The 24,169-nt window shown below is 42.6% G+C and overlaps 1 protein-coding gene across 2 annotated transcripts in view; it reads right to left on the minus strand.

Moving 5' to 3' along the window:
• DYNC1LI1 (dynein cytoplasmic 1 light intermediate chain 1) overlaps positions 1–8,377 on the minus strand; it is a 94,338-nt gene extending 85,961 nt beyond the window's left edge. For both annotated transcript variants that reach the window (XM_079934178.1, XM_079934177.1), the window contains exons 1-2: positions 8,099–8,377; positions 7,832–7,905 (exon numbers count right to left, since the gene is read on the minus strand). In XM_079934178.1, the coding sequence (XP_079790304.1) occupies positions 7,832–7,905; positions 8,099–8,244 (220 nt within the window). In that variant the 5' untranslated portion in view covers positions 8,245–8,377. The remainder of the gene's footprint in view (positions 1–7,831; positions 7,906–8,098) is intronic.
• Between the last annotated feature and the right edge of the window lie 15,792 nt (positions 8,378–24,169).

Below are 24,169 nucleotides of genomic sequence, written 5' to 3' on the forward strand. Positions count from 1 at the left end.
TGTAACCTGGGGTTCAAAGCCCTCTTCTCCAAAACAGTGAACATGCTACACAGTAAAGCACCTAGCAGAACACTCAAGTAACAAGCATAATATATGATACTCCCACCCCATCAGTTCCCTACCTTTGAATATCATCATTCAGCAATCCACATCACATTGAAATCATTTCTCTCACTCTTGCAGCCTGACTAGACATGAACTGAAAACCACTGAGTTTAATTCAATAAACATTCACCAAAGCCAACAAGTGCTGATCCAATGGTTATTAACAGTTCCTATGCTCCAGAAGGTCAAAGTCACACTAATGCAATAGTTCTTAATTAACAAACATGATATATATTGTACAATAAAACTGCCTTTAAATTAACATGCCAATTTTTAACCTACCTACTAGATAGGCAAAGATTAAAATGAATAATCCTTGATGTCAGCAATAGTGCTAGACAAACAAGTACTTTCACATACTGATGGTGGGAATGTAGAATGGTACAGCTTTCCAAAAATACTGTTTAGTAATATACAAAAAGACTTAAAATATATATACTTTTGACCCAGCAATTCAACTTAAAAGAATTTATCCCAAAGATAATATCTGGCAAGCGGAAAACGGGGTATAACAATAATAATCTGTTTACCAATCTTATAATTATGATAGAGCCATATATTTTATTCAGTCATTAAAAGGGAAGAAATCTATATCTACTGCCACACAAAAAAAAACCCTCTGATACATAAAGAAAAAAATCTGACTTCAAAACACAAGGTATGAGCCTATTTTGTTTAAAAAACAAATATACACATAGAAAAAATGAACATTCCTATCCTCATAAATTTTTTTCTCTCTCTCTCTGGCAAGAAACACGTATTACTTTTATAATTTAAAATAGTGAACACTAATTTTAAGAGGACGGTATGTTACACATAATTTCTTTCAGTTCTTTTAATCCCAGGAACTATGAAAGAATCTCAGTTAGGAGGCTGTAATTTGCCCCACAATCCCACAGCTTTGAATGGTAGGAAGGGCTGACTCCCACACCTGGGGGCCTCTAGTTAAGGACTCTTCCACACCTGAGCGCCCCGGGTCTTTTCACCAGGTTTTTAGCTACAGCAACACGTTCCCTTAGTCCTGCAGTGTCCTCCTCCCCACCCTACTTAGCAAAATTTTACTCAGATACCACCTTTTCCATAATAACTTATGTAAGCTATTTAGCAATTATTTCAGACTGACATTTGATTTTTTTTTACTATATACTTTGAGTCTTTCCCCACAGAAGGTTATAAGCTCCTGGAGGGCAGGGACCTAGTGAGCCCCGTTTCCTCCTGATGACCCAGCAGAGCATTTTATGCACAGCACATTCTAATAAATGCTTGATGAACAAATAAATAAAGAGGTTACCTGTGCAGTCTAACAGCCACTGCCCTGACTTTACAAATAAGGCCCCAAAATGTTAGTCCATGGTCACTCAATAGTAACAGTCCCATGCTGAACTTGGGTCTTTTCTTTTTCCTAACTCAAAGCTCCTGTGTGTTTTGCATTTTCAAAGTACTTTTGCTGACCTTCTCTCACATGGACTTCACACCAGCTGACTTACCACTGTATTGGCCGACATCTGTAGTTCTTCCAGCTGTTTTCTGTTTTTGACAGCAGCACTAAGGGGAAATATATGAACCACTCTTGACATTTCTTAAACCTGCATTGAAACTATACCTCTAGCTGGAATAAAGTAAAAGCTGGTCATCAATCATCCAATGTTTATTTACTGAGCACCTATTAGGGGCCAAACATCATATTCCATTAACCAGAAACCTCTATTAACTGGCACCTGTGCTTACTGATAAAATTGATGCCCATAATAGCCTAAAGCAAGGGTCTACAAAGAGCCCACAGGCTAAATCTGGTCTGCTGCCTGTTTTTGCAAATAAAATTTTACTAAATACTGCCACACCCATCCACTTATGGATTATCTATGGCTCTTTGGGGGCTACAAGGGCAGAGTTGAGTAGTTACAACAGAGACCATTATGGCTCACAGAGCCTGGATTATTTACTATGTGGCCTTAATCAATTGCTGACCATCATAAAATATCAATATGCCACTGGACTCTCAAAAACATATTTTTTAGCAGTAGTGACACATAACAGGCAATAGTTTCCTTAATCCTTTGAAAATTACCAGTCCAGTATCATATATGTGGTAACACTATTCCTTGCATCACATGCCCATAACCAATCATGCCAGAAAACAGCATCAACTGATAAAAATCTGTGTTTCCCACAAGTCATATAACCTTGGGGATCTTTAATCCCAGCTTCTCCCAAAATTAAGTTTCTGACTGAACAATCTCATTATTTTTAGAGTAAGTCCTCACACAGAAAACCATTCACTTACTTGACAAGTTACTTCTCTTAACAACATCTCTAGTCCAGTGTATATCTTGAGGTTTCCTACTTGCAATAATTCAAACATAATAGAAACCAGTTTTACTCCTGATGATGCTCAGTATTTTGTGGGGGTTTTTTTGGCTGCACACTATCCTGAATTATCACCTTCGGGGAAAAATGCAGACTCGAGATTTCTTCCCTGAGTGGAATCAAACAGCCCACATATACAAAGAAATACTTTACTAATTTAAATCCAATTGCAATATGTTCTCAAAACATTTCTTTAAAAATATACAACTGACAAGCTTTACAATTAGAAATAATTACAGAATGTCAGAAGAGATAAGACTTAAGAGATGACTAAATCCAAATACCTTAATTTACAGATGAGAAAAATGAGGCTTACATGATTTACCGGAAGGGCCAACTAGTTTTCATTAATTCATGCTGGCCTTAAATCAGGAAGTTATACTGATGTCTTATCTGTAAGCCAGGCACTGTGCTGGGGTCCAGGGCTACATATGTATCTTCACCGACAATGAATTCAGTTAATCTTTTATCAGTGAGATTTTTTTGCAGTGAGACAGATTACATCACGGAGAATCAGATAAAATTCCTTAATAACTGCTAGACATCTTTTTGCTTTTCCTACAAAGAAAGATCTCTTCCTGCAGAGACAGTCCAGTGGAGCCAGGCTGCACAATTCAGAATCTTGATGTTGCCCCTTTCTGGCTATGTAACCTCACAGCAATTTACTTAACAGCTCTGTGTTTGTTTCCTGATCTTTAAGGGGATAATCACGGTATGTAAACAATCCTTATGTGGCTGGTACAGGTAAGTGCTCTATAAATTTTAAGTACCGTTGTTGTTATTTTCCTTAGGTAGTTTTCTTATCAAAACATGGTTAAGTAACCAAGGTATGGAGAAAGTGCCCTCAAAAACAGCTATTGAAATACATGTAATTACAATCACTGTAGTAAAGTTTCATTAAATATAAAGGGTAAAGAGAAAAAAACACTTCTTAAAAGGTCCATTTATAAGTTAAATCCTACTTAAAATATATGCACAAGAAATTTTGCCTTTTAGGGACTTCCCTGGTGGTCCAGTGGTTACGAATCCACCTTCCAATGCAGGGGACACAGGTTTGATCCCTGGTCGGAACTAAGATCCCACATGCAGTGGGGCAACTAAGCCAGCGCACCACAACTACTGAGCCCGCGTGCTCCAGAGCCCACAAGCCCTCGCGCCACAGCGAAAGACCCTACGTGCCACAACTAAGACCCAATGCAGCCAAATGAATAAATATTAAAAAAAAAAGATTTTCCTTTTAATATTACGAACAAACAAGTTCATTCGCAAAATCTTTCATGAAACAATGGTTAAATGCTAATGCCATAGTGTTTCTGGGTTTCACTAGGGGTCGGGTCCGGGTAGAGTAAATGACTGCTTCAACACAAATGCCATGGCAACAGACATGTCCCTCATTAAGCTACATCCTAGAATCCAACAAATATTTGGATTTTACTTTAAAATAATCATTAGTATTTTTACTCAAAGATGGCCTTTTAAAAAAAGTTATGCAGTAGGAAGAGTACGTGGCACTTCCTCCCTTGAAGGGACTTCTATCAAGTTGGAAAACCTGGCCAGAGTCACAGAAGGCAGGGTCTTTACAGCTGTGTGACCTCGGAAAACTCACTGAACAGGTCTCCAAGATTCAGTACCTCATCTATAATTGGTGTTAACATCTATCTCCCAGGTTTTGGGGGGGATGGGGAAAGGGGGACAGAGGAGGCAAACTAAGATTCGTATGAAAATGCTTTGAGGATGGCTAACACACATGCACACATTGCTAGTTCTGACCCCTTTCACCCACAGGCAGTGGGAGGGGAGGCCGTGTAGCAAGGTAAAGTTAAACTGCAATTTGTGTTTGGGGTACTTAAGTCTTGATCAATGTTCCTATCCTATACAGTTGCTGGGAATGTAAAACCTTGTTATAGTCTCAGATTTGGTTTTTTAAATATGAGACTCCAGAGATCACCGTAATTCATGAAAGACATATTAGGGCCAAGCATCCTCCTGCCTAGCACCTTCAAACTCATAACAAAGAAAACCACAATCCCTATTTCTCTATTTCTCCCCTCTACCAGCATAAACTGAATGCGGCCGTAATATGTGATGGTAAAATGTCTTTAAGAAATCTTTAGAGGTATTCTAGAAAAATTAATCCTATTTATGTAATCAGTATAAAAATCTGGTACCAGCTTTTTCCAAAGCTGAAAAGGACTTTGATGAAAATCCCTATAGTAACAGTACTCAAAAATTTTTTTTAATTTTAAGCTTGTATAACTTGATACTAGATGGAGCTTTATGAACTATTAAGCTCATATAAGAGACTTCCCTGGTGGTCCAGTGGTTAAGACTCTGCACTTTCACTGCAAGGGGCACACGTCTGATCCCCGGTTGGGGAATTAAGATCCTGCATGCCGCATGGTGTGGCCAAAAAATAAAATAAATTAAAAAAAAAAAAAGCTTATATAAAAGGAAATTTAGGGCTTCCCTGGTGGCGCAGTGGTTGAGAGTCCGCCTGCCGATGCAGGGGACACGGGTTCGTGCCCCGGTCTGGGAAGATCCCACAAAAAAAAAAAAAAAAGCATGGTGCAACCTCAGTGCAAATTAGGAACGTTAAGAAATGAACATCTATTTAAAAAAAAAAAAGAAATGAACAAAACTGTCACTTTTGTTTCACTAAAAACAGAACCATGTAACTAACATCTAATGCACAGGAATAATTGGAAGGAACTTATAAAATGAAAACAAAATTCAGGAATCTTATCTTTACAATGGCAGTATTTGATTTTTTTTTTGTTTTTTTTCTGCGGTACACGGGCCTCTCACTGTTGTGGCCTCTCCCCTTGCGGAGCACAGGCTCCGGACGCGCAGGCTCAGCGGCCATGGCTCACGGGCCCAGCCGCTCTGCAGCATGTGGGATCTTCCCGGACCGGGGCATGAACCCGTGTCCCCTGCATTGGCAGGCGGCCTCTCAACCACTACGCCACCAGGGAAGCCCTACAATGGCAGTATTTGAAAAGAAGTCTTATTTAACTTAGAGTATTTGAAATATAACCCACTTCAATGAGGTCACTTTGTGTTAGGTCCATTTTAGTTTAGCACTTAATAGTAATTTGTTTAAACTAGTAATCTGAAAACATTTTCTGAATTTTTTTTTGCTCTTGGATCCTAACCTATATCTGCCCTATAAATATCAGTTACATAGGCACTAACTCAAATTTTTAAAAAGAGTTCTGATAAAATATTTTCTAATCCAGTTAAGAGACTCATCACAAAAAGTCACTGTGCTGTTATCACTTCATAAACATTATCTCATTCAGTTGTCCCCATAACACTAGGAAGTAGGCATTATTATTTCTGTAACATCCATTTTAAGGAAGAAGAAATTGAGGGTCATATAAGTCAAAGAACTTGCTTAAGATCATAGGACTAGTATGTGACAGGGTCATGAATGAACCCAGGTGAATCCGCAGTAGGTACTTTCAATCACATTAAAAACAAAGGTAGGGACTTCCCTGGTGGCACAATGGTAAAGGATCCGCCTGCCAATGCAGGGGACCCAGGTTCGAGCCCTGGTCCGGGAAGATCTCACATGCCGTGGAGCAACTAAGCCCGTGTGTCACAACTACTGAGCCCACGTGCCACAACTACTGAGGCCCGCACGCCTAGAGCCCGTGCTCTGCAACAAGAGAAGCCACCGCAATGAGAAGCCCACGCTCGCCGGCACTAGAGAAAGCCGGAGCGCAGCACCGAAGACCCAACACGGCCAAAAATATAAATAAATAAAGTGATATATATTTAAAAAAAAAAAGGTAACACTAATTTTTCAACTAGCTCCAGTAACTTTAAATAACGCCAAGAATCATATACTGTAGACTGTCAAGAGTTCATGAAAAATGATTTGTTTCTATCTAAACATTCCCATTAAAAGCGGACCCTGACAAGTATCATTTGACTTCTTTGTTTCCCCTCCTGTTTTTAAATGAACATTACTCAGCCATAAAAAGAGATGAAATTGAGCTATTTGTAATAAGGTGGATAGACCTAGAGTCTGTCATACAGAGTGAAGTAAGTCAGAAAGAGAGAGACAAATACCGTATGCTAACACATATATATGGAATTTAAAAAAAAAAATGTCATGAAAAACCTAGGGGTGAAACAGGAATAAAGACACAGACTTACTAGAGAATGGACTTGAGGCTATGGGGAGGGGGAAGTGTAAACGGTGACAAAGCGATAAAGAGGCATGGACATATATACACTACCAAACGTAAGGTAGATAGCTAGTGGGAAGCAGCCGCATAGCACAGGGAGATCAGCTCGGTGCTTTTGACCGCCTGGAGGGGTGGGATAGGGAGGGTGGGAGGGAGGGAGACGCAAGCGGGAAGAGATATGGGAATATATGTATATATATAACTGATTCATTTTGTTGTGAAGCTGAAACTAACATACCATTGTAAAGCAATTATACTCCAATAAAGATGTTAAAAAAAAAAAAGTTAAATATGCAAAGTTAAAAAAAAAAAAAAGTCTTGAGACATCAAAACCAAAGTTTTAAAATTCAACGATCATCCTATAAGCCAAACTTCAAATTTTCACATCTAAAGAATATGAAAGAAATCTCTAAGTTACTTTGGAGCTAAGCCTGCAAAAATGTGAACCTGTGAATTGTTCTCCACGTCCACCCCCAGAGTCAGTAAAGAAACAAAATACATAACTTCCAGAGAGCAGAGGGAATATAGATCAGGAGATTTGAGACGTTAGACCATTTCTCATTATTACACCCATCAGGCCGAAGGGACTGAACGAGAAAGGTAAACGTTTACTGCACTTTACAAATTTCAGAATTATAAGTGACAGTGAAAAAGACAGCTGCAACACGAGCCCACTGTACCCGTAAAAGCTGAATCAAATAATTACATTTATCACGACTACACCAGGCCTCATTTCTAGCTTCTGTAAATTATACAAAGAGCCGGCTATTAAATATTGATGGCATGCCATTTGCACTGGAGCTGTCGCGAAGAGCCTTCTGCTACCAATTTTTGTCATGAAAGAAAAAACGTCCTTATTTTCTAGGTAAACCCCAAGCCACTAGAATCTCTCAGATGGGGCTATCGCATTGTCCTTCCCGGAGGAAGCTGTCAGGGCCAACCCCACACACCCAGGGGAGGAGAAACTTTCAGGGGAGGGCGGGTCCCTGCAGGTCCCGGGGCAGGGGTCCCTGTTCTCCTTCTCCCCCAGCTGTCAGCCACAGGTCGGGCGGCGGGGCGGGGCCAGCCCCGGCTGTCCGCACAAAGCGAGCCAGAGAGCGGCGGGCGGACCCAGACCCAGGCCACGCTGGGGGGCCGCGCAGTGGGGAGCAGGTGGGGGCACTTACCCAGCAGCAGCACGTTCTTCCCCGCGGGGAGCTTGGAGCGCGAGCGGGTGGAGACCTCGCTGAGGATGCAGGACCTGGCGGGGAACAAGACGCACGCTCAGGCTGGAGCCCCGCGCGGGAGGAACGGCACCGGCCTCGCGCGCCCGGGCGGGGGCGGCCGAGAACGCGGCGGCCTGGGCAGGGCGCCGAGCTCCGGCGGGCACGCGACCCCGGGGCGTCCCCGGCCCGGGGGTGCCGGCGGGGACCGGGGAAGGGTGCGGTCCTTACCAAAGGTTCTGCCCGTCCTCGTCGTCCCCTGCCGCGGCGCCGCCGTTGCCCGAGGTTAGCTCGTTGGCCAAGGGACCGCCCGTGTAAGTCGAGGTTAATCCCGCCGGAGAGGAACCGAAAGAGCCTACTCGCCCCACAGCCGCCATCTTAGTCGGGAACACACCGGTCCCAGCAAAGCTGAATGAGCCAGGCGGAGGCGGCGGCGGCGGCGGCGGCGGCGGAGGCGGAGGCGAGAACCCGGATATGCAGCGTTCGGCGCACGGCAGCGGGGCGGGGCCTGCGGGGGTGGGGCCCAGGCACTGCAGGGACTGACGGAGCGAGAGACGGCGAGCTGCGCGTGCGCAGCAGGCCGCCGGCGGGCGAAGGGGAAAATGCGCGTGCGCAGGTGGCTCGGCGGGACGCCGTCCTGCAGCCCCAGTCTTTCTGAGCTCAGCGGGCTGAAGCGCTTCTGGCCACCGCCTCCGCAGCCCTAGGCTGCAGCTGGGCGCGCTGGGGTGTGTCAGGTGAACAGTGCTCCCTCCCACTCTTCAGTCGGGTCCACAAACCCCGCAGCGGGTGTGGAATTCCTGCACTGTCACTGCTGCGATTGGAATTGGTGGTTCTTTGTACGTAATACAAAAGAGATTCCTAATTTCATCCTGAAATCTCCTTTCACCATTGTTCTGCAGATTCTCTTTGCCTCATTCCTGTGTTGTCTTCTTTCTTATCTTAGTGGAGAACTTTCTCCATTAGTTTTATGAGAAAAAAGTGTATGGCTACATTTTTGGAGACCTGTGTATTAAATCAAGGCCCAGATGAAAGCTTAATGAAGGAACTATTTACAAAGGTGTGACTGATCCGAGGAGATGCGGCTAGCAACAGCAGGAAGATTTAGGGCTGAAGGGGAAAAAGGAAGGGATGTTTGCTAGAATCCAGAGAGCTGCAGCTATAGGAAAAGCGTTGATCAGCAAGATCTTTGGCTTTGAGTAAAGGAACACAGCAGTAACCGCTCTTTCTGCCCTGCGGTATCCTGCCAGTGTCTCACATTTGCAACCCTACCAGAAGCCAGAGGGCAATCAGTGATAGTTTGCCTGGGTGTAGAATTCTTAAGTGGCAAATTATCTTCCCTTAGGTTTTTCAAGGCCTTGACCCCTTGTCTGCTAGATTTTAGTGTTGTCCCTGAGAAATCCAAAGTCATTCTGACTGCTAATCCTTTGTTACATGTTCTTTTTTTTTCCCCCCTACTTGGAGACTTTTAGAACTTCCACAGATTTCCACTAACCCATATACCCCCTTCCAGTGCCTGCACTGTCATAATAATTATCCTACCAGTTATCATAGACAAATAATCCATACCCTTACACTAAAGCAATCTCTCCACTTGTGCAGTAGATTTCATTTCCTCTCCTCCACTCAAGGACATTGCTCCAACAATTCTCCCCCCTCTTTCGCTATATAATCATTTATTGATTTCAACTGGATCATTTTCTCTTAACCCTGCTCCTTCACCAGCTACTGCTATATTTCTTTCCTCCCTTTTACAGCAAAACTCTTTAAAATATTTGTCTTTATATGCTGTCTTCGATTCCTCTTCCCCTTTGCCTTTAGAAGCCACTTCAATCAGACTTTTACCCCATGACTCCACAGAAACTGCTCTTATTCTTCTTATCAATGATCTCCTTGTTGCTAAATCCAATGGTAAGTTCGCCTTCCTCATCTTTCTTGACCTTTCAGCAGCATATGGTACAGCTGATCACCCCTTCTAAATATCCTTCTTCACATAGCTTCCGAGTCACAATGTTCTCTTGGTTTTTTTTGCTGCCTCACTAGCTCAGTCTCCTCCACCATTTCCTCATTTTCCCGACCACTTAATGTTACAGGACTTCTGGGCTCAGCCTTTGTTCCTCTTATCTATACTCACTCCTTTGGTGATCTCATGCAGTCTTGTTGCTTTCAATTCCATCTGTATGATAAAAACTCCCAGGTTTCTCTCTGCAGCCCAGAGCTCCATCTAGAACTCCAGATTAATACATCCAACTGCTTTTTTTTTTTTTTTGGCTGCATTGGGTCTTCGTTGCTGTACACGGGCTTTCTCTAGTTACTCTTCGTTGAGCAGGGGCCACTCTTTGTTGCACCGCGTGGGCTTCTCATTGTGGTGGCTTCTCTTGTTGCGAAGCACAGGCTCTAGGTGCACAGGCTTCAGTAGTTGTGGCACGCAGGCTCAGTAGTTGTGGCACATGGGCTTACTTGCTCCGCGGTTGCTCCGCGGCATGTGGGATCTTCCCAGACCAGGGATCAAACCCATGTCCCCTGCACTGGCAGGTGGATTCTTAACCACTGAGCCACCAGGGAAGTCCCCCAACTGCTTCTTCCACATCTCCATTTGGATGTCTAACAGCACGTTTCAAACTCAACATGCTCCACATTGAGCTGCTGACCTCTCCCTTCAAATCCCACTTTACCCATCACCTTCTCCACTAGGTAGCAGCTCCTTGTTGCCTGAGCTATTCTTGACTCCTCCATTCCTTTCACACTCCACAATTGAATCCATTAGGAATCCTGGAGTCTCTAACTTCACAATATACCCACAATCCAACTTCTTATCACTCATTCTCTGATACCACTTTGAACTATCATCTCTTGCCTGAATTGCTGTAAAAGGCTCTTCAACATGATAGCTGGAGAGATACTTTAAAAAGGAGTTCCCTGGTGGACCAGAAGGGAGTTCACTGGTGGTCCAGTGTTTAGGACTTGGTGCTTTCACTGCCGAGGCCTGGGTTCAATCCCTAGTTGGAGATCTAAGAGCCCATAAGCCAGCGTCACCCCCACACACCAGGAAAAAAAATCAGATCATGTTACTCCTCTACTCAAAACCCCACAGTCACTGCTCATTTCAATCAGAGTAAATGCCAAAGTCCTTACAATTACCCACAAGGCTCTACAGAATCTGGCCTCCACTGCCTCTCTGGACTTTTCTGCTCCACCCTGTCCCTCAGTTTCTCCCATCCAGCAACACTGGCTCCACTGCTGTTCCTTAAACATATTGTGTATCCTTTTGTATGTTTCTTTTTTTTTTTTTTCTTTTGCGGTACGCGGGCCTCTCACTGTTGTGGCCTCTCCCGTTGCGGAGCACAGGCTCCGGACGCGCAGGCTCGGCGGCCATGGCTCACGGGCCCAGCCGCTCCTCGGCATGTGGGATCTTCCCGGACCGGGGCATGAACCCGTGTCCCCTGCCTCGGCAGGCGGACTCTCAACCACTGCGCCACCAGGGAAGCCCTGTGTATCCTTTTGATTTAGCTGTTCCTTCCGGCTTGAAGGAGATAAGGAGCTGCCCAAACCAATATCTTCCCCCAGATAGCTACTTGGCTAACTCCCTCTCCTCCTCCAATGTCTTTGCTCAGTTCTCAGCTTCTCAATGAGGTCTACCCTTACCACCTCATTCAACGCTGCAACTTAAATCTTCACCCCTGCAATTCCAGGTTCTTCTTACCTTGCTTGCCTTTTTGTTTCCCATAACATTTACTACCTTCTAACATAGTATAAAATGTACTGATTATTACCTCCTAACATAGTACAGTCATCCCTCGATATCTGCAGGTGATTGGTTCAGGACCCACCCACAGATACCAAAATCCATGGATGCTCAACTGTATATAATGGGGTAGTATTTGCATTTAACCTATGCACATCCTCTCATATACTTTAAATCATCTCTAGATTTCTTATAATACCTAATACAATGTAAATGCTGTGAAAATAGTTGTAAATACAATGTAAATGCTATATAACTAGTTGCCTGCACGTGGCAAATTCAAGTTTTGCTTTTTGGAACTTTCTGGAATTTTTTTCAAATATTTTTAATCTGAGGCTAGCTGAATCTGTGGGCGTGGAACCCGCAGATACAGAGGGCTGACCGTAGAATTTACTTATTTATTGGAACTTAAGCTCTTGAGAGCTTCACTAACGTACCCCAAGCACTTTGTGGCTAGAACATAGCAGACGTTCAGTGAATATTTGTTGAAGGTATGAATAAAGGAACAGATTTACTGCTTGTCACCAGGTTTCTAAAATTTCAGAATGATGATGATGATGATGATGATGAAGACGATGTGTGTGTGTGTTTCAGAGGAGAAGGGGATACAAAAAAATTCTTCAACACCGGAAAGCAGGAGCTCTCTTTTACAATATTTTAACCACTTTTTGATATAAAAGTATTCCACGTACTCTTGCTACTTTAACAGGTTGCCTGAGTACTGATTTACCTATTCTTGAAGGCTGTGGGCCTCTTTAGGTTTCTCAATAATACCCAATAGTATCCTGCTGTTGTATGGGGAAGTCTTAGATCCTGCTGGGATACCCCAGGGTGTACCCCAGATATCCTTTTTGGTTTCGTTTCAGCTGAGCCTGGGCGCCTGGAAGTGGGAAATGGAACACTAGTCAGAGAAGGGACAGCTCCTCTCTCCATCTTACCATCTCTCGGGAGCTACGTCTCTCCTCTCTGTCTGTCAACCATCATCCTCTGCTTACTCATCAGCTTCCTCAAGGCCACAGTTAGGTATTTCTGTATCTCAAGAAAAGCAATCATTTGTCAGGCACAAGAGCTCTGCAGAAAACTGCTTAGGGAGGGGAACCTTCTGGAGGGCTGAGGTGGGGGATGCAGGCCACTTCCTCTTTCTGCCAGGGATGCCTCCCTCTGAGTTTGAGAACTGAGACAAAGCAGCCACCCCTCAAGCTGCTTCCTGACGTGCCAACTTCCACAGGCCGCCTCTGGCAGATTTTCAAACAAGACTTGCTTCACCCACTGCGCCAAATGCTGGCAATCACACTTGATAGAAATGCCAGCTGAAAAGCCAAAACCAAAAGAAAAAGGAAATAAACAAGGCGATGAGTGGCCCCTTAAAATTTGACTTTGTGAACAACTTGAAAAATAAAAGTGTCAGAACGAACTTCAGAGTTTAAAGAGTGCCCTCCCCTACATGGTATGAATTTTTTGTTGTTGTTGTTAACATCCCTGACATTTGAGACAAAACGGTAATGCTAGAATTGGCAGAGTCCTTGCTTACAAGTAAGAGTAAGTCCTTTCTTACTCTCCAGCAGGAGATCCAGGGATCCAATTAGAGAGAAAAGAGACACCGAATCTTGGTTTCTTTGCTTTCCTTTGAGTCGTTTTTATCTCACTCTAAGTACCTCCTTAGAATGAATACAATGATGGGTATTAATTCACTTTTCAGTCACCAGTCCCTCTAAATTACAGATCTAACCTCTCTCCTACCACTCACCTAGGATTTTTATCAGGTGAGCCCTGACAGAACTTCATATCTTAGACAAAGAAAGAGATGGGGAAATACCTGACAGGAGAAGATGGAAATAGACATTTTTAGGGGCTTTTTTTTTTCCCCTTCATAGGAAACAGCAGAAGAGAATCTCCTCTATTTCTGGGTCTAAAATGAAATCCATGCCCCTCCTTTTTAAAAAAACAAATGCTTGTGTATGCATTTGTGTGTGTTTGTGTACAAGCATATTTGAGGATTACAGTTTGCAAAGAAAAAATGTTTCATTTGCTTATAAATGTATCACTGAAAAATAATATGCCCTGAATAGTTTTTAAAATTCCAGAATAAGACAATAATTAGAATTGTCTTTTCATTTTTGACTGAGCTCCTCACCACAATATCCATGTTCATTCCTGGAAAATGGGTGATGAATAAAAGGGTAACAACCTGTAAATCAATCCACATTCATATGGAGTAGATGCTCTGTGAGACACAGGGAAAACAAAGAGACTTATCTTTTAGGCCAGAAGAATGTTTCTTCATTTTTAATACAGAACAATTAGGATTTTTAGAATGCTTAGTTGTCATTGTTGTTTTAATCTGTTCTTTCCCACTAAAAAGAAGAAAGAAAAAGCTTCACTGATTAATATATTCTTAGCTGGATACTTCTTACATATGTTTTTGGAGGATCTCATTTCCTTGTAATCAGATACTCTGAAGTTCAAGTCCATTACCTTTTCAAAAGAATAGTGATTTTAATGCCGCTTACTTCTTAGATTTCCAGAATTACACTCTGCCAGCCTCTTTACTTCCTAAAGGAGAAGATATCTAATAACTGACTTTATAGATTGAGATCTGCCAACACTAGATCATCAAGGTCATTAAGTTTTTCTGCTCTGGGGGCTCTACATGAGGCAAAAAATATGAAATTCCATGGCATTTTTAGAAATGCACTGTCTTTTGGAGCTGCAGGTGATTTCATGTTCATAACAATTTAGTCTACTTTAGTCTAGAGCTAATTATGGTCTCTTATTGCTTTTACTAAAAGTAAGCCTAGAATATAACCTATTATATTCTGCACCAACAAAAACATAACATTTTCCCCACGTGGGAAAGAGGATGAATGAATTGCCCAGTGGGAAGTTTCTTATAAGCAAAATGAATCAGTTATTTTACATCATGTAAGATTAAAGAGTTGTTTATTCGAAGGTGTTTAAGGAGATTCTAATGATCTTCAACTTTTTACTATAAGGAAACAGAAAGTTAGAGTTGCCAAGTACTGTAAAGGTGAAATCGGGAAAGAGAATGTCCTATCTGATTCTTCCTCAGAAAATCTCAGGATTGTGTTGAAGAATCAACCTCATCTTTTATTTCAGTTCATTGGTAAATGATGACAGGTAACCTAATAGAATTTTCACCCTAGTACATATATATTTTTTAATACACCGGCTCTAGCCTAAGGAGTATATTGTCATGTGGCCTCATGGTTTAAAATTTTGCTTTTATTTTTTAATTTAATTTTATTTTTTTGCAGTACGCGGGCCTCTCGCTGTTGTGGCCTCTCCCGTTGCAGAGCACAGGCTCCGGACACGCAGGCTCAGTGGCCATGGCTCACGGGCCCAGCCGCTCCGCGGCATGTGGGATCTTCCCGGACCGGGGCACGAACCCGTGTCCCCTGCATCGGCAGGCGGACTCTTAACCACTGCGCCACCAGGGAAGCCCTAAAATTTTACTTTTAAATAGCAGCAATATTATATTGAGTCTGACATTTTAGACTCTGTCCACACCATCAAACCTAAGTATTGGATTAAACAATGTTAATGATAAATAAAGAGATAAAACAGCTGATTTGCAGGGACTTCCCTGGTGGCACAGTGGTTAAGAATCTGCCTGCTAATGCAGGGGACACGGGTTTGATCCCTGGTCCAGGAAGATTCCACATGCTGTGGAGCTACTGAGCCCATACTCAGCAACTACTGAAGCCCTATATAGCTCTAGGGCCCATGTGCTGCAACTACTGAGCCCGCATGCTGCAACTACTGAAGCCCGCATGCCTAGAGCCCGTGCTCTGCAACAAGAGAGAAGCCACCACAATGAGAAGCCCACACACCGAAACAAAGAGTAGCCCCCCCTCGTCACAACTAGGGAAAGCCCGCACAGCAATGAAGACCCAATGCAGCCAAAAAAAAAAAAGAAAAGAAAAGAAAGAAAGAAAAAGATAGCTGATTTGCATCATTTAGATGAAATAAAGTGTTTGGATTCAGTGTCTGCAGTGAGGTGCATGGGGTCATGGGTACAGCCCGGGCTCCAGAATCAGACCAATTTGAGTTCAAATCTAGACTCTGCCACTTATTATGTGACCCTGGAGTTGTTTAAACTGTAAAGCCTGTTTCCTCACCTCTAATAGAGTTGTGAGGTAAACAAATGGAATCTGACATATAGTGAGGACTCAGCAGAAATATTTACTGTTATTCTTATTTGAAATAAGTTTATTAGGTGTTTTGTAGAGCAGGGTTTCTCAACGTTGAAATGGTTTGAATGTGCACATGAATTCCTTAGAACCTTGTTAAAATGCAGATTCTGATTTAGTAGAACTGGCATGGAGCCTGAGAGTGCATCTCTAACAAGCTTCCAAGTGGGTATCTATACTGCTGGACCACAAAGCAAGGATATGCGGCAGAAAGAACTCAGGCTTTGGATTTATCCATCTGCAGACTGAGATCCTGGCTCCAAACATGTTAGCAGTATGACCTGGGCAAGGTCAAGCTTTCTCATCTCTAAGATGGAGATAATAATATGTATTTCTAATTAAATCAATCTTTGTTAAATAAAAAATAGTGAACTCAAATAATACCTGACATATTGTAAGTACTTAACAAATCTGAGTTCAGTTTTTCTATAAGAAATGCTTTACTGGTCCATCCAGTATGGGAGACTTATGGTAGTTTTGAGACTATAGTAGTTTTCCTCCGTGGAAAAGCTGAAAATTCCAATCTTTGAAAATTTCTTAGAATTCGATCATTATGAAATCCACTTCAACGTTGATTTAAAAGTTTGTCATTGCATGGCAAGCAAATGTTGTGGGAACAGATTGGGAAAATGCGCCAGGCAAGTGATAGCACCTAAAGTCAGAGTGGGTAGAATTTCTACAAGTAACTGAGATAACTGAGGAGAGAAGCTAGCTTGTGAAGCATTTTATTTTACCGACAGTATTTTTACCTTTTATAGTATGGAAAATGTCACACATATATCACAGTAGAGAGGAGGTATAATGAGCCCATCACTCAGCTTCAGTAGTTACCAGCACATGGCCAGTCTTATTTTAGTTTGATTCTCACCCTCTTCTTCCATCTCTGAATTAGGTTAAATCAAATCCAAGACATAGTATTATTTCACCCATAAATATTTCAATACATATTTTTAAAAACCAAGGACTCTTTTTCTTTAAAAACATAACCATTATTGGGGACTTCCCTGACCATCCAGTGGTTAAGACTCCAAGCTTCCAAGTGCAGGGGGCGCAGGTTCGATCCCTGGTCAGGGAACTAAGATCTGGCATGCTGCACAGCACGGCCAAAAAAACAAACAAAAACCATAACCATTATACCATTATAGTAATTATTTCAAACATACTGCAACTATTGAATTTATAGCATATATTTAAATTACCATCCAATTTTTACTATAGTTAATGAGATGAATGTATACATGTTAAAGTAGAATTCAAAATAGCCCCACACTTAAGAACAAAGTAAATATTGCTTGTTTCCTAAACATAGCTGTTGTCAAAGAGGGCAGGGCAGTCATTGTCTTACCTGCAGGACTGACATCCTCAGCATCCTTCCCCTCACTGCCAGTTCTTAATTGATCTGCCAAGTCTAGGTGTTGATTTCCTCTCCACATTGTCCTCTGTATTCTGAGCCTTCCCTGTTTGATTCTCTCCAGCTGACAGAAAAGAGACTGCTTTTAACTTTTGCCAGGAGCAGGCCCTTCCAGGCAAGCTGATCTGAGTTCGAACCTCACACGAAGAGTGTAGGGTTCTAGGATCTCATAAAATGTTAGACCTGGATGGGACTTCTTAGTTCAGCCACTAGATCTGAAAACTGAGGTGCAGGATTGTTAAGTGACTTGCCCTGTTTCAGGATTACCTAAAAACCTCTCAAAATAAGGGCAAGTTATTGCACATCTGATCTGATCTTTCCATAATGGTAAAATTTCAATCAGGGAGTTTGATCTCTTATTTTACAACATTTGGTTAGCCTCTCTAGCTTCCTGCTAAGGACCAAATTTTCGTTTTCCTTTTTTTGTCTTGGACATTTAGAAATATACATGATTAGAGCAAAATAAATTAATTAAAGAAGATGAAAGGTTTTTCAGCGTTATCTCATTGAAATCCTTTTTTGAACCCATATAAAATTTCCATTTCAATTTCTAATTATAAAATATTTCAAACGTATAAACACCAAAAAGTAATATATATCTATTGTTATATTAATATGCATTAATAATATGCACATTATATAAAAGTAACATATCACCATAGAACGTCTTTCCCTCTTAGAAATTATTTTTATCGAATATATTTGACATATAACACTGTATAAATTTGAGGTATACAATCCTCTTAGAATTTTTTAAAGGAAGTCCACTTTTCCAGTCCTTTCTTTCTTAGAGGTAGGCTCATCCTGAAAATAGGTGAATTTTGGGACTTCCCTGGCAGTCCAGTGGTTGAGACTTCTCTTCCAAAGCAGAGTGCGGGTTTGATCCCTGGTCTGGGAGTTAAGATCCCACATGCCTCATGGCCAAAAAACCAAAACAAAAAACAAAAGCAATATTGTAACAAATTCAATAAAGACAAAAAAAGTCCACATCAAAAACAAAATCTTTAAAAAAAAAATAGGTGAATTTTATTCTCATGCAGATGTATATTTGTATATTCAATTGTAGGTTTTAAATTTTTACATAAATTTTATTTTATTTTAATAAATTTATTTATTTTATTTAGTTTTGGCTGCATTGGGTCTTCATTGCTGCGCGCGGGCTTTCTCTGGTTGCGGCGAGCTGGGGTGGGTGGGCTACACTTCGCTGCGGTCGGTGCGTCTGCTTCTCATTGCGGTGGCTTCTCTTGTTGTGGAGCACGGGATCCAGGCATGCGGGCTTCAGTAGTTGTGGCTCGAGGGCTCTAGAGCTCAGGCTCAGTAGTTGTGGCACACGGGCTTAGTTGCTCTGCGGCATGTGGGATCTTCCCGGACCAGGGATTGGACCCATGTCGCCTGCATTGGCATGCGGATTCTTAACAACTGTGCCACCAGGTAAGTCCCTACAGGAATTTTATACTATGTGTACATTTTACAAATTGCTTTTTTCACTCAATATTATATTTTCAAGATTGAGCCATGTAGATATATAGGAGGGTCTTGGATCTTTCATTTTAGTTGCTATACAGAATTCTGCTGTATGAATAATCCAGTTTATTTAATCCACTCTCCCTCAAAGGAAGAGTTAAATTGTTCTATTAGATATCTTCTGTTAGACTTATCACTAGGTACCCTATAGTTCTGGTAAATAGGCTAAATGGCATTGATTCATTTGTTATTTATTAATGGAATAATAATAAATTAAGGTTATGTAATTGTTGGTTTCTGGTATATCAGCATGCTATTGCTGTTTGTATATTGATCCTTTATCCACCAATTTTGCTGAACTATTTTATTCATTTCAAGTAGATTTTCTTGTTGGGGAATGGTATCATAGCCCACCACTTTCCTTAGTACTTCTTACAGTAACAAGATAGAGAAATTTGGATTTATCAGAATTTTAGGGGAAAGGGTAGCTGAAAGCTAGAGAAACAGAGGGCTTGGTGGGCCTGATCCTCTTGAGAGAAGCAGCCAAAGCTTGGGGACTGCACACCCAAGGCTCTGTGTACAGAGGGTGTCGTGGTTTTGGAAAGAGGGAGGTGACCTGAGGTGCTGGATGGGGCCTCGCGAGATGGCAGAGACTGTGTGATCTGCGATGTGATCCCCTCCTCTGTGTCTTAACATGTTTTCAGTAAAAATAGAAAACAATCGTATGCTTAGTCTCATTGATATTCTTGCAGGAACCACCAAGGAGATGGAGTTTTGTATCCGGACACGATGCAGGAACGATAGAACCGAAGCTGCCAGGATCCAGACAAGCATGAGGAGGCGGAGTCTGAAATCCTGGGGAGGCACCTGGTAGGAGGGCCCCCCTCCGCGACACTCAGGTGTGCATTGACAGTCATGTGATTTGCATGTGGAGAACGCACTGTCCAAAGACAAGAGTCACTTCCTTTTTTTGCCAAAATTTCTTCTTTCAAAGTCTGAGTTTGCTAATTCTTTGGCCCTCTTGAAATTAGAGTATGATCCGAGGGACATGGGAAAAAAATCTCCTTCAAATTATCTACTTAGTGGCATGTCACAGGGCGAAATTCCATCATTAGATTCATTTCTTCAGGGCGCCCTTTGCACACGTAATGAGTTATGGCCTTATGGTTTTGGGGGGTTTATTCGGCCCCACAGCACGCGGTTCCCCAACCAGGGATTGAACCCGTGCCGCCTGCACTGCCAGCATGGAGTCTTGACCACTGGACCACCAGGGAAGTCCCTGACATTATGGTATCTGAGGAAATAATAAACCAATACTGGATACCTAATTAATGTTAATGTAGATTAGCTGATTCATTTAACCCACCACTAAAAAGGAAAGGACAACGGCAAAGAGCTTGGAGTGGAGGGTCAAATTACCCGGCTTGAATCCTCACTCATCCACTTACTAACCCTGTGCTATTTGGAGCCATTACTTAATTTCTGTTGCCATAGTTCTTCATCTGCAGAATGGAAATTAATAAATAGTACTTACCACATAGACGGCTGTGAAAATTAAATGAGTTAAACTTTGTCAAGCACTTAAAACATTCCCTACCTCGTAGAAAGCACTATTTATTATTAGCTTTAATTAATATCATCATTGGATAGGAAGTAAAACTCTGAGGAATGGCCCAAAGGACAGCTCATTTTGAGGAAATAAGGAGATGGGGAAAATCTACCCACAGTGTATGACTGAAACCAAACAATCGGGGGCAATGGAGGGAGGGGACATCGAGAATGAGAGTGGAGGCTTTAAAGAAGAGGGACCAGATAGAAATGGTTTCTCTTTTGAAGTTTCACACAAAACACTGTCTAGATGCCTGGTCCTTGCATTTAGGAAATTATAAAAGTTTGTCACCAGATATACCGGGTGATCAGCTTTCGCTGCAATAATGCTGCATAAAAGGGCACCCCGCAACTCAGCAGCATACCACACTAAGCATGTATTTATGGCTGTGGGTCTGCAGGTCAGCTGGAATTGGTTTCAGACTGTGGGTCTGCTTCACAGGGCTCCTTCTGTGGTCCAGGATGAGGGCTAGTGGCTACCCGGGTCACGTTCTTCTCCTGGTGGAGGTCAGAATCTTCCAGAGGCCCGGGTGCAGAGCTCACAAACACACACACAGAATTGACAGCGTGTCGGCTCTGCCCACATTCCATTGGCCAAAACAAACCACATGGCCAAGCCCAGCATCCATGGGATGTGGAGGTACTGTTTTCCCATGCAGGTGGGGCAGAGAAGGAAGGAATATATCCTGAACAAAATTCTCACTTTTCACACCTTCTGTCTAAGATTTTATAGTTGTTTTTCTTTTTTAACTTATTTATTTATTTATTTTTTGGCTGCGTTGGGTCTTCGTTGCTGCGCACGGGCTTTCTCTAGCTGTGGTGAGCGGGGGCTACTCTTCATTGCGGTGCGTGGGCTTCTCATTGCGGTGGCTTCTCTTGTTGCGGAGCACGGGCTCTAGGCACGCAGGTTTCAGTAGTTGTGGCACATAGGCTCAGTAGTTGTGGCTCGCGGGGGTCTAGTGCACAGGCTCAGCAGTTGTGGCTCCTGGGCTTAGTTACTCCGCGGCATGTGGGATCTTCCCGGACCAGGGCTCGAACCCATGTCCCCTGCATTGGCAGGCAGATTCTTAACCACTGTGCCACCAGAGAAGTCCAAGATTTTATGGGTTTGATTGTGTCTCCTCTCGGCCTTTATTTTCTTAGACTGAAGAGTTTCAGTCTCTTTCTTCTCCCCTGATTTGCTTTCATATTTTGGTCTCCTCACCTTGTTAGATGTGACCCATTTTGTTGGCCATCTCAATTATATCCCTTCTCGATTATATGTACACATTGAACAACTGAGCATAAGGGTAAAGTTGGAAATAGATGCCAACGTCCTTTTCTGGGATCAAGATGAATAAACAGAGTGAAAGGAAACTAACATTTTTGGAATCAACTGCATGCCAAGCACCAAGCTAGATATTCTTCCTTCCATGTTAGGGATTCTTCATACACTGTCTCTTTCAATCCTCACAGATCAAACACCTGTAGGGGTGAGGCAGGCACATGAGTGAAGTGAGTGGGATGTTCTCAACCTTGAGTGAGCATGAGAATCAGCTGGAGAGCCTGTCCAGACACAGAGTGCTGAGCCCCACCCCAGAGTTTCTGATTCAGGAGGTGGGGGTGGGGATACGTAAGAATTTGCATTTATAGTCAGTTCCCACATAATGCCGTTGCTTCTGGTCTGGGGGACACACATTAAGAACCGCTGGACTAGAATTGGGTTCTGGCTCCTAGAAGCAGCCCAGACAACAAATTGACAACTTTGGGAGGGTCACTTGGCCTCTAAGTTTCCATTGCCTCGTCAGTACAATAAGCATTTTGGATGAATTCTACCATTTTATGAGCCTGTCATTAAGAATTATCTTTAGAAAAACAACAACAAACATTAAAATACCTGGGGCAGGGAATTCCCTGGCGGTCCAGTGGTTAGGACTTGGCACTCTCACTGCCAAGGGCCCGGTTTCAATCCCTGGACCGGGGCCTAAGATCCCATAAGACGTGCAGCACAGACAAAAAAAAATAATAATAATAATAATAAAAAAATACCTGGGACAGGTGGCCGGGGCGGTGTGGGGGTGTGTGTGAGCAGGGCACATATTGACTGGGAAGGAGCATAAGGAAGACTTCTGGGATGCTGGAAATGTTCTAGGTCTTGATCTGGGTGTTAGTCGTGTGTGTATACCTAGGTAAAAATTCCTTAAACTGTACATTTAAGATTAATGTGCATCATACACTTTAATATATGTACATTGACCTTAATAAAAAGGTCAAGAATATGATTCTTGCCAAAAAAAATTTTAATGCTTTTATACTAATTCTAATTTTTTATTTTTAGTGGGATACAGCTAATGTACTTTCTTTTTATTACCTTGCATAAATAATATCCACCAACATAACAAAAAGTGATGGAAAATAAAGTTTCAACATCCACACATCCGTGGACGTAGGGGCTATCAAAGTTGCTGCCAGCATGAAGCTGGCTCCTCATTCTGTTTGCCTGGAGAGACCAAGGCAGATAGGAATCTGGGGGTATTGCTGAGACTGAGGTAGAGATGGAAGAACACATTCTTCGGTGTTTTGTAAATTCAGCCCGGCCATCACAGGGACCTTTGGTTCCCAAGTGACCACAGTATCATCTAAGTGATCCACTTTATCTGAGCATGAAAGAATTTACCTGTTTCTCAACTAAAGGTGAGACAGACATCAGAGGTACAATTCATTTGCATTGACTCCATTAAATGCATTTGACCAAAAAAACAAAACACAGAAAAGAACAAAAATATTCAATCATGCAGCTAATTATGTCTGATATTCAGGACATATGCTCTGGAATTCTGAAATGAGAGGAAAGTGGGAGATAGAATCCACTGATCTCTGAGTCAGGCAAGTCAGTCCTCGGCTCTCAGTCGGGTACTGGAGCAAATGTGCACATCTCTTCCCAACTCTGTGTTCAGTGACATCATGTTGGCAGCTTGAAATTGGCTATGGTGGGAGTATTCACCCCATAGATGTCACAAATGCTACAAATCAGGATGCTTTATTTCAGAGAGCCAGCTAACTGGCACATCACTGCTCACCTGCCTCTCGTAGGGCGCTGGCTGGCCACACTGAATGTGCTTCTAGTAAAGGTACGGGTTTTTTCATACAACATGAAGCCTAACTGCAAATCAGCTACTTCATCTGGTGCTCAGTGGAAGAAACAGCTCCTGCATTGCAAAAAAAGCTGGCTGCTTGGGGCTTACATATAAAACTGGTTTTGTGTCTACAGCCCTGTAGAGTAATACTTAGTCTAAAGCTATGTAGTGATTGATTTCAGGCTTTTTTCAAATATCATTTCAGGGTAGTTCAAAGGTAATCACGTGGGCTTCCCTGGTGGCGCAGTGGTTGAGAGTCCGCCTGCCGATGCAGGGGATGTGGGTTCGTGCCCCGGTCCGGGAAGATCCCACATGCCGCGGAGTGGCTGGGCCCATGAGCCATAGCTGCTGAGCCTGCGTGTCCGGAGCCTGTGCTCCGCAACGGGAGAGGCCACAACAGTGATAGGCCCGCGTACCGCAAAAAAAAAAAAAAAAAAAAAAAGGTAATCACGTGCTGATTTAAGACAGTAGCTGCTGTGCAAACTCTGGCTTCTAGGTGGACTCATTCCTGTACTAATATGCGGGTCCTAGAGCAGCCAGTGATTCATTTTGGTGTTAATCAGTGGAAGTCTGGGCCAGATCTAACTAGCATCCAGTGTTGCATCTTGATACACAAACCAAGGATGTTTTAGGAGGAGCGTTCACTCTGCCAGAGGTAAGGGGTTTGGGGGTTTAGTCTAGGACTTGTATCTAACTAACTGAGATCTTGGATTACATTGTTTCACTTCTTTGGGCTTTGGAGACTTTACC

This window comes from Stenella coeruleoalba (genome assembly GCF_951394435.1).
Source record: "Stenella coeruleoalba genome assembly, chromosome: 10".
Classification (NCBI taxonomy): Eukaryota; Metazoa; Chordata; class Mammalia; order Artiodactyla; family Delphinidae; genus Stenella; species Stenella coeruleoalba.